This window comes from Mustelus asterias, chromosome 29, assembly GCF_964213995.1.
Source record: "Mustelus asterias chromosome 29, sMusAst1.hap1.1, whole genome shotgun sequence".
In the NCBI taxonomy this organism is placed as follows: domain Eukaryota; kingdom Metazoa; phylum Chordata; class Chondrichthyes; order Carcharhiniformes; family Triakidae; genus Mustelus; species Mustelus asterias.
In genome coordinates this window covers 7,434,632-7,445,498 of record NC_135829.1, presented here as the reverse complement: position 1 = coordinate 7,445,498, position 10,867 = coordinate 7,434,632, and the positions used below count along the sequence as shown (strand labels likewise).

General features: G+C 51.7%; 1 protein-coding gene across 1 annotated transcript in view; it reads left to right on the top strand.

Annotated features, from left to right (window-relative positions):
- stra6 (signaling receptor and transporter of retinol STRA6) overlaps nt 1–10,867 on the top strand; it is a 32,965-nt gene continuing 22,098 nt past the window's right edge. Inside the window, exons 1-7 of the mRNA XM_078200004.1 lie at nt 1–297; nt 395–458; nt 3,855–3,940; nt 5,761–5,900; nt 7,729–7,895; nt 9,194–9,319; nt 10,205–10,272. Coding sequence (XP_078056130.1) covers nt 194–297; nt 395–458; nt 3,855–3,940; nt 5,761–5,900; nt 7,729–7,895; nt 9,194–9,319; nt 10,205–10,272 — 755 coding nt within the window. The 5' untranslated portion in view covers nt 1–193. The remainder of the gene's footprint in view (nt 298–394; nt 459–3,854; nt 3,941–5,760; nt 5,901–7,728; nt 7,896–9,193; nt 9,320–10,204; nt 10,273–10,867) is intronic.

Sequence of the window (10,867 nt, the reverse complement as noted above, 5' to 3'; positions counted from 1 at the left end):
GGTCCCAGAAGTGTTAAACACAACTTGGAAGAGAAGGAGAGAGAGAGAGAGAGAGAGAAGTCCATTCATCAGTGCGAGCTTGTGCAGTCTGCAGCGCAGGTCATTAATCCAGACCTCCCGTGCAAGGCACTTTGAGCAGTGAGGCATCCACAGTCCGAGGATCAGAGCAACAATTGTTGACCAAGTGCGAAGAATGGATTCCCAAACTGAATCCCTGGACATTGACGAACGCGACTTTCTGGATTACACTGACTGGTACATCGATGATCGGTTGGAGCCCACCTCCCCTCCTGAAGAGTGCGTTTCTCATTTTAATTCTACTCTTAACTTCAGTTTTTGTCCCTCAAGTTGTGTGACGTGAATTTATGACTTTATGTTGTGCTTTGTCCTGCAGTTTAACATCCTGTGATCCCACCATTCCAGCTGATTTGTATCACATGTGTGCGGCAGGTATATCCGTAAGTTTGCTACCTTTTTACTTGATTCAGCTTTTGGTTTAATGCCTTTGATTCTCAGGTCACCTGTGTGGCCTGAAGTGAGCCGGGGATTCGGAGTGAGGTGAAACTTCAAGTCATTTGCACATTTTAGAATAAAATGGTAAACTTTTTCCACCATTGCTGTGGGACAATCCCTGAAGGGTTTTTTGTTTAAGTCCAATTATTAATGTCACAAGTCGGCTTACATTAACACAGCAATGAAGTTACTGTGAAAATCCCCCTAGTCGCCACACTCCTGTTCAGGTACACTGAGAGAAAATTTAGCACGGCCAATGCACCCTAACCAGCACGTCTGCGGGAGGAAACCGGAGCACCCGGAGGAAGCCCATGGGTGAGAAAGTCATTGAATCTACAGTGCAGAAGGAGGCTATTGGGCCCATCGAGCCTAACCCGACAACAATCCCACCCAGGTCCCATCCCCGTAAACCCACATATTTACCTTCCGAATCCCCCTGACACTAAGGGGCAATTTAGCACGGCCAATCCACCTAACCCGCACATCTTTGGAGTGTGGGAGGAAACCGGAGCACCCGGGGGAAACCCACTCAGGCACGGGGGAGAACGTGCAGATTCCACACAGACGGTGACTCAACCGGGAATCGAACCCGGGTCCCTGGTGCCGTGAGGCAGCAGTGCTAACCACTGTGCCACCGTGCTGCCCCCGTGTACCACTGTGGGACTGCTGCACTGCAGGAGGTGCCGTCTCTTGAATAGGATGTCAAACCAAGCCCCCATCTCTGGTCTCGGTTAGTTGCGGAAGAACTGGAACTAACTGGGGCAATCTTTCAGAAGAATAGCTGGGGTCATTCCCTCTGATGTCCTGGCCAACCTGTATCTCTCTCCCATGCAAGCTTACCCCATTGCTAGTTGTAAGACAGTGCTGTGAGTGCCAACATCATTTTGTTTTAAAAAAAATAACTACACCTCCGAAAGGAAAGACTTGACGTGAAAGACGTTATATAACAAAGGACTTTGTTCTTCTTACTTCCCTCACCCTCCTTGATATGTTTTCACCACGGATAACGTCAATCTGTCGCCAGTTTCCCTCTGTTGTCCCCTCCTTCTCATCCCATCTAATTTGAAATGATAGTTGCGAGGAATGCTCAAAGTAGTCCTTCAGCCGGGGATGGGGTGAATCCGTGGAACTCATTGCCACAGAAGGCTGTGGAGGCCGAGTCATTGAGTGTATTTAAGACAGAGATAGGTTCTTGGTTGGTAAGGGGATCAAAGGTTTAGTGGCGGCACAGTGGCACAGTGGTTAGCACTGCTGCCTCACAGCGCCAGGGACCCGGGTTCGATTCCCGGCTTGGATGACTGTCTGTGTGGAGTTTGCACATTCTCCCCGTGTCTGCGTGGGTTTCCTTCAGGTGCTCCGGTTTCCTCCCACAGTCCAAAGATGTGCAGGTTAGGTGGATTAGCCATGCTAAATTGCCCCTTGGTGTCAGGTGATTACCAGGGTAAATGCATGGGGTTACGGGGATAGGGCCTGGGTGGGATTGTTGTTGGTGCAGACTCGATGGGCCGAATGGCCTCCTTCTGCACTGTAGGGATTCTATGTTCCGGGGAGAAGGCAGGAGAATGGGGTTGAGAAATCTTCAGCCATGATTGAATGGCGGAGCAGGCTTGATGGGCCGATTGGCCTCATTCTGCTCCTATATCTCATGGTCTTCCAACCTCGTTCATGGCTGGGATTTTCCAGAGCTGCTGGGTGGAGTTTTAGCCGGATCGTCAAGTTTTCCTAACTCACTCACAACGGGTCCCGCCAGGGATGAGACTGGAGAATCCTGTCCACCCCCAGGAGCAGAGGGTTTAAATTGGAGGGTGGTAGGGAGCTGGGGTGGGGGTAATCTGGGTGGCACGGTGGCACAGTGGGATAGCACTGCTGCCTCACAGCGCCAGGATCCCAGGTTCGATTCCCTGTGTGGAGTTTGCACGTTCTCCCCGTGTCTGCGTGGGTTTCCTCCGGGTGCTCCGGTTTCCTCCCACGGTCCGGAAGACGTGCTGGTTAGGGTGCATCGGCCGTGCTAAATTCTCCCTCAGTGTACCCGAACAGGAGTGTGGCGACTAGGGGATTTTCACAGTAACTTCATTGCAGTGTTAATGTAAGCCTACTTGTGACACTAATAAATAAACTTTAAACTTGAAAAATTTTCAAACTTTTATCTGATAATGAAAAGGCATTTCGTTGCTTGAAAAGAATGACATGGGAACAGGTAACTATCTTTCTGTACTGGTGATGAGTTTGGGAATAGACCCCTGAGGAAGGGAAGTTAGGGAATGTTGCTACTCGTAAAGGATGGGGGATATTTGGAACTAACAGCAATCAATGTTCGCCCAATTGCAAACTTGGAAACGAAGGTTTTTGTTAACCAAAGATAGTAAGAAACCGAGGGTGAAGGCAGCTATGTGGTGATAGGTTGCAGATCAGTGGTTAGCACTGCTGCCTCACAGTGCCAGGGACTCGGGCTCAATTCTGGCCTTGGGTGACGATCTGTGTGGAGTTTGCACATTCTCCCCGTGTCTACGTGGGTTTCCTCCGGGTGCTCCAGTTTCCTCCCACAGTTCATGGAGTCATAAGAGGTTTACAGCAAGGAAACAGGCCCTTCCTTCAGCCCCAACCTGTCCATCCCGCCCAGCTTTTACCATTAAGCTAATCCCAGTTGCCCACATTTGGCCCATATCCCTCTACACCCATCTTACCCATGTAAATGCTTTTTAAAAGATAGAATTTGTACCCGCCTCTGCTACTGCCTCTGGCAGCTTGTTCCAGACACTCACCACCCTCTGTGTGAAAAAATTGCCCCTCTGGACAAAGGTGTGCAGGTTAAGTGGATTGGCCATGCTAAATTGCCCCTTAGTGTCCAAAGGTGTGCGGGTTAGGTGGATTGGCCATGCTAAATTGCCCCTTAGTGTCCAAAGATGTGTGGATTAAGGAGATTGGCCATGCTAAATTGCCCCTTAGTGTCGAGGGTCAACAGGGTAAATATGTGGGGTTACGGGGATAGGGCCTGGGTGGGATTGTTGTTGGTGCAGACTCGATGGGCCGAATGGCCTCCTTCTGCACTGATTCTATTCTGTCTCCTTGTAGGTTAGGTGGATTGGCCAAGCTAAGTTGCCCCTTTGTGTCAGGGGGATTAAATACATGGGGTTACAGGGACTGGGTGGGACTGTAGTCAGTGCAGGCTCGATGGGCCAAATGGTCTCTTGCTGTGCTGTAGGGATTCTATGAGCTCTGTGGAACGGTGGGAAAGGTTCAGGGGGTTAAACAGGCAGCTCCTGTTCAGGCAATGGCTGCCAGGAGACAGTGAGAGGCTGGGTCGGGGCACTGTGTGTGAGTTCTCCCTCTTTCTCTTGTAGTTTGCAGTGCTGGTGATCCTGTCCTTCCTGGTGAAGCGGAGACGATTGTTGAAGGGTTGCTGCGGTGGAGCCCCCGGTTTGTTGCAGTTAAGTGTCTGCTCTCGATCAGTTCCCCCCCCCACCCTCGCCACCCCCAGCGCTTGAACCCTGGATGAACCAAACTCGGGCCTTCCTCAGGTCAAACCGTGACGTTGGGTGCCATTGCGTTAAGTGCACTGGGAGTACTGAAAGCACACCTACTTAGTAATGTTTATTCAGGTATCTCTGTGTGTCTGTGCCTTGTCCCAGCTCTCAATCTGGCTATTGCTGCTCTATAACAGATCCGGTTACCAGCCAGTCACAGAACTGGGACATGCAGCTCCTGAATACAAGCACCAAAGTTTTGTTTCGGAACCTGCCTTAGCTCATCCACTCTTCACTGAGAAAATGTACAAATTCCCCCAAGTTTACCTCCCCCGAAGGCATTGGATTCATGTGTTCTTGTCCTTATTCTGTCCTTTCCTTCCCTCACTCTCTCCTCACCCCCCCCCCACGCTCCCCTCCCCCCCACGCTCCCCTTCCCCCCACGCTCCCCTTCCCCCCCCCCGACGCTCCCCTTCCCCCCCCCGACGCTCCCCTTCCCCCCCCCCGGCGCTCCCCTTCCCCCCCCCGACGCTCCCCTTCCCCCCCCCCCGACGCTCCCCTTCCCCCCCGACGCTCCCCTTCCCCCCCCCGACGCTCCCCTTCCCCCCCCCGACGCTCCCCTTCCCCCCCCGACGCTCCCCTTCCCCCCCCCCCCCGAAGCTCCCCTTCCCCCCCCGACGCTCTCGTTTCCTTCTCTATGAATGGTATGTTTTGCCTGTATTGCGAGCAAGAAACAATACTTTTCATTGTATACTGATGCTTGTGACGATAATCAATCAAATCAAAAGTGTCTGAATCGATTAATTGACTTTCTCTCCAACCTTCTGTCCTTCCCTGAATCGTCCTGTGTCTCGCTGGGGGCTGCGGCCAGTAAATGCTCATTAAATTGGGATTTGCAACTTGCTTGATCTCCAAGCAGAATCTAGGCTAATCCCCACTTTCTGCGTGTGTAACACTATATTCTGTACTGATCCCCGCAACTAAACCCTCATTAAGAGTTCCTACTGTTTGTAAACCTGCGGAATCCAACTCGGCGCGTTAATCCAGGAGCCGGGCTGAATCTGGAGTGAAGTGCGACTCGCTGTGTCGACCAATCCTGTACGGGGTCAGACCCGTTTTGCAAAAGTGGGCTTGAGGTTGGTTGACATGCACCTGGGCACTTTGTGCAACCAATCTGACCTCACGGTGGCACAGTGGTTCGCACTGCTGCCTCACAGCGCCAGGGACCCGGGTTCAATTCCCGGCTCAGGTCACTGTCTGTGCGGAGTTTGCACGTTCTCCCCCATGTCTGCGTGGGTTTCCTCTGGGTGCTCCGGTTTCCTCCCACACTCCAAAGGTGTGCAGGTTAGGTGGATTGGCCGTGCTAAATTACCCCATTGTGTCAGGGGGACTAGCTAGGTTTGTGTCAGGGGGACTAGCTAGGTTTGTGTCAGGGGGACTAGCTAGGTTGATTAGCCATGCTAAAATTGCCCTTAGTGTCCTGAGATGCGTAGGTTAGAGGGATTAGTGGGTAAACAAAATGTAGGGGTATGGGGGTAGGGCCTGGGTGGGATTGTGGTCGGTGCAGACTCGATGGGCCGAATGGCCTCTTTCTGTGCTGTAGGGTTTCTATGATTTCTAGGGTTATGGGGATAGGGCCTGGGTGGGATTGTGGTCGGTGCAGACTCGATGGGCTGAATGGCCTCCTTCTGCACCATGGGGACTCTATGAGAAGCAACTCAAAGCCACATTCATGAATGATTTCCCTGAAGCATTTTGTTTTAACGTTGCTCTGTATTTACAGTCCAGTTGGTTTCCTTGAGCATGATTATCATCGAGGGATTGCTGCAGCTGTGTTTGGAGTGCTCTTTTGTTCCCTGTGCGTGGTGGTCCTGGACGAAGACCCTTTACCTTTCATCACACAATCCCCAAAGGAGACCAAAGGTAACTGGAGAAAATCGCCCGCATCCTCGGTGAGAAACACCCCCCCTCCGTCCCCCCGCCCGCCACCTCAAGGACACATCAGGCAAAGACTGGAGACTGACTGCCCTGAGACTTTAATGGGACTCTTCCCATTTTGTGATTTCAGTGTCAAGGTAGAAACTGCAGGAAAGTGATTAATCTTGGGCCAATTTTTAACGCCTCTCTCTCTCTCTCACGGGAATGTGGACATTGCTGGCTAGGCCTGCACGTATCACACATCCCTAATTGCCCTTGGGAAAATGGCGCTGTGCCTTGCGTTCGACAAAGGACTCCAGGTGACTTGTAAGTGGTCATTTGACACTGAAGGGCGGCACGGTGGCATAGTGCTTAGCACTCCTGCCACACAGCGCCAGGGACCCGGGTTCAATTCCAGCCTTGGGTCCGTGTGGAGTTTGCACGTTCTCCCCGTGTCTGCGTGGGGTTTCCTCCGGGTGCTCCGGTTTCCTCCCACAGTCCAAAGGTGTTCAGGTTAGATGGTCAGACCTGCCGAGATTTTCCAGCGTTTTGTCTTTTGGTTTCAGGTTAGGTGGATTGCCCCTTCCTGTCCAAAGATGTTCAGATTATAAAATCATAGAATCCCTACAGTGCAGAAGGAGGCCATTCGGCCCATCGAGTCCGCACCGATCACAATCCCACCCAGGCCCTATCTCCATAACCATTTACCCTAACTAGTCCCCCTGACACTAAGGGGCAATTTAGCACGGCCAATCCACCTAATCCGCACATCTTTGGAATGTAGGAGGAAATTGGAGCAACTGGAGGAGACCCACGCAGACACGGGGAGAATGTGCAAACTCCACACAGACAGTGACCCAAGCCGGGAATCGAACCCGGGTCCCTGGCACTGTGAGACAGCAGTGCTAATCATTGTGCCACCATACTGCCATGCTAAAAGATGTGCAGGTTAGGAGATTGGCCATGCTAAGTTGCCCCTTAGCATCCAAAGATGTGTAGGTTAGGTGGATTGGCCATGCTAAAGCGTGCCAGGATTGTGGGTTAGGGAGATTAGTGGGGTAAATACGTGAGGTTCCAGGGATAGGGCCTGGATAGGATGCTCTTTTGGAGAGTCGGTGTAGACCCAAAGGGCCGAATGGCCTCCTTCTGCACTGTCGGGATTCTATGGTTCTATGAGATTGGGAAGTGACCCAAAGCCAGAATCGAACCAGGATCCTTGGCGCTGTGAGGCAGCAATGCGAACCACTGTGCCACCGTGCCGCTCCATGGCGGCACGAATACTTCGAACCGCCTGCGAAGAAAATTCTGCACAAGAAACATGACACAAAGACATTCCTTAAAGGCACAGTATCATCACACATTGAATACTGGATGTTTTTGCTGGAGGCAGGTTTATTACCGTAGACAGTGTTAACTTTAAAAGGATCAAAAGCTGTGGCCTCTATGGGTGGTAAATGTTGTCAATAATACACGGAGGAGGATATTGTGCGTTTAGATATATTGAATATTTGGGTGGCACAGCAGGTTAGCACTGAAGCCTCACAGCGCCAGGGACCCAGGTTCGATTCCCGGCTTGGGTCACTGTCTGTGCGGAGTCTGCACTCTCTCCCCGTGTCTGCGTGGGTTTCTTCCGGGTGCTCCGGTTTTCTCCCACAGTCCGAAAGACATGCTGGTTAGGGTGCATTGGCCCCAACAGGCGCCAGAGTGTGGTGACTAGGAGATTTTCATAGTAACTCCATTGCAGTGTTAATGTGAGCCAACTTGTGACACTAATAAATAAAGTTTGAATATTTTGCTCTAACCTAACTTGCGCTCTTTGTCTTTGTTTTAAAAGAGTATTGGAAGATCACTGCCTTACTTTACTATCCGGCCCTATACTATCCCCTTCTTGCATGTGCAACAGTCAGGAGCAAACTGGGTTACCTGCTTGGCACCCTCCTGTCCTGGCTACACTTCAGCATTCTGCTGTGCCAGAAAGTTGAATGTCCTTTATCATCCAAGGTACTTAGTTATTCCTTCTTTCTTCTTTTTTTCTTGCTTATGCAACTGTCTTAAGTTTTAATCTGAGATTTCTTCTGACTCCAATTACTGCACGGACTGTATCGCTATTGTTGCAACTTGGAATGATCTGTGGAAACGCAGTACAATGATCCTTTTCTCTCCTGGTCTCTGGGGGGATAAAAGCAGCCCCCACTGTTCCTGGGAACTGATAGAAAATCGCTCCCAATCTGCTTAGGCCCTGATTGCAAAACAAACCCTCCAAACTATTTCTCGAATATTAGCTGAGCGAAGAGGCTGTCCAGCTCGTCATAGTTTCCAACACTTCTTTATTCTCCAGGAGCCTCCAGCATGCCGACTCTCATTGGGTGTAAACCAAGAGGTTTCATCGCATGATCTTCTACTGTGCCTCCCCCCGCCCCACACACACACACAACACATACTCGCTCTCCCGCACACGCGCGCTCTCCCGCACACGCGCGCTCTCCCGCACACGCGCGTTTTCCCGCACACGCGCGTTCTCCCGCACACGCGCGCTCTCCCGCACACGCGCGCTCTCCCGCACACGCGCGCTCTCCCGCACACGCGCGCTCTCCCGCACACGCGCGCTCTCCCGCACACGCGCGCTCTCCCGCACACGCGCGCTCTCCCGCACACGCGCGCTCTCCCGCACACGCGCGCTCTCCCGCACACGCGCGCTCTCCCGCACACGCGCGCTCTCCCGCACACGCGCGCTCTCCCGCACACGCGCGCTCTCCCGCACACGCGCGCTCTCCCGCACACGCGCGCTCTCCCGCACACACATTCACACGCATCCTACCATTGGGTAGCTACCATTGGGTAACTATCCATCATTGTGGCACCTTGCCTCCCTAAATCATTGAAAGGCAGGTTCCTAATTACAAATTGAATGATAATTGTCTTTAATCATGTCCAGAGAAGGGCAGCACGGTGGTTAGCGCTGCTGCCTCACAACGCCAGGGACCCAAGTTCAATTCCGGCCTTGGGTCACTGTCTGTGTGGAGTCTCCCCGTGTCTACATGGGTTTCCTCCAGGTGCTCCGGTTTCCTCCCACAGCCCAAAGATGTGCAGGTTAGGGGGATAGGCCATGCTAAATTGTACCTGGGTAAGATGCTCTGTCGGAGAATCAGTGCAGACTCAGTGGGTTGAATGGCCTCCTTCTGTACTGTAAGGATTTGACGAGGGGCCAAATGGCCTCTTTCTGTGCTGTAACCATTCCTATTCTGTAAGTTTCCATCACTAACATGTTTGCTATTTATTGGTTTTTTTTGGCTGTCCAGTTGTACAAATACTATTCGCTGCTGAGAATGCTTCCCCAGCTTTTGTGTCTGGCGTTCCTAGGCCTCGTTTATCCGTCGTTGCTGGTGCGGACTGGTGAAGCATCACGGAATCTGCCCTGGCATCAGGTGAGTGTCAAACTCAACAATGTGAGACGTGCTGGGCTGGCCATAGACTTCACACTGAGGTGGGTGGCACGGTGGCACAGTGGTTAGCACTGCTGCCTCAGCGCCAGGGACCCGGGTTCGATTCCCAGCTCGGGTCACCGTCTGTGCGGAGTCTGCACGTTCTCCCCGTGTCTGCGTGGGTTTCCTCCGAGTGCTCCAGTTTCCTCCCACAGTCCGAAAGACATGCTGGTTAGGGTGCATTGGCCCTGCTAAATTCTCCCTCAGTGTATCCGAACAGGAGTGTGTCGACTAGGGGGATTTCACAGTAACTTCATTGTGGTGTTAATGTAAGCCGACTTGTGACATTAATAAATAAACTTGAAAGATCCGATTATTCTATTGTGAAGAAAAGCAGGAGTGTTCTGTTTGATATTTTGTCCCTTAGACACTGCTGAAAACAGACTATCTGGTAATTATCACATTGCAGTTTGTGGGATCTTGTTGTGCACAAAGTGTCACTACGTTTCCTGCACTCCAATAAGTGCTTCCCTGGTTGTAAAGCAGTTTGAGAAGTTCAGAGATGATGGGGGGGATTTTACGGCCTTGCTCGACCCAAGAACGGAAATTCCCACCCGAGGTCAACAGACATTTCCATTGTCCACCTCTCAACCGCTCCGATTCTGCGCTAGAACTCCAGCGCATGAAAGGCGCTAGATAAATGCGTGATTTTTTTTGGTTTATCGGCTCTGTTATCATCTTGAGGCAGTTTTTTATAAAAAGCCCCGGTGCCCCCACCCCAACAGCCAGAGTCCAATATATCAGGGAGTTGCTGATTGATATTGTCCCCTGCGTGTCAATGTTGGCGATGGGCAGTGTTTCTCACGTAAACTCTGCTTTCCCCTCCAGTGTCCGGCTAATAAATATTACACTGACTACCTAAAGATCACACTGAGAAAGAAACCAGCCAGAAACAGGTTAGTGAATTGAGTGCACATGTGTGTACTCACGTGGGTCTCTGTGTGCATATGTGCATGTGGGTGTGGACATGTGTGTACACCTTTGTGTGTGTGCGCACGTGTGTCTGCTCATGTGTGTACACGTGTGTGTGTGGACATGTGTGTACATGTGTGTGTGCGGGCATGTGTGTACACGTGTGTGTGTGTGTGTGCATGTGTGTACACGTGTGTGTGTGTGCATGTGTGTACACGTGTGTGTGCGGGCATGTGTGTACACGTGTGTGTGTGTGCGGGCATGTGTGTACACGTGTGTGTGTGTGCGGGCATGTGTGTACACGTGTGTGTGTGCAGGCATGTGTGTACACGTGTGTGTGTGCGGGCATGTGTGTACACGTGTGTGTGTGCGGGCATGTGTGTACACGTGTGTGTGTGCGGGCATGTGTGTACACGTGTGTGTGTGGGGACATGTGTGTACACGTGTGTGTACACGTGTGTGTGTGTGTACCCGTGTTTGTCTACACATGTGTGCATGTAAATTTGTGCATTTGTGGGTTCATGTAAATGCGTGCACGTATCTCTGCGCACGTGTGTTTTTTTCTCTCTTTGTCTCGCT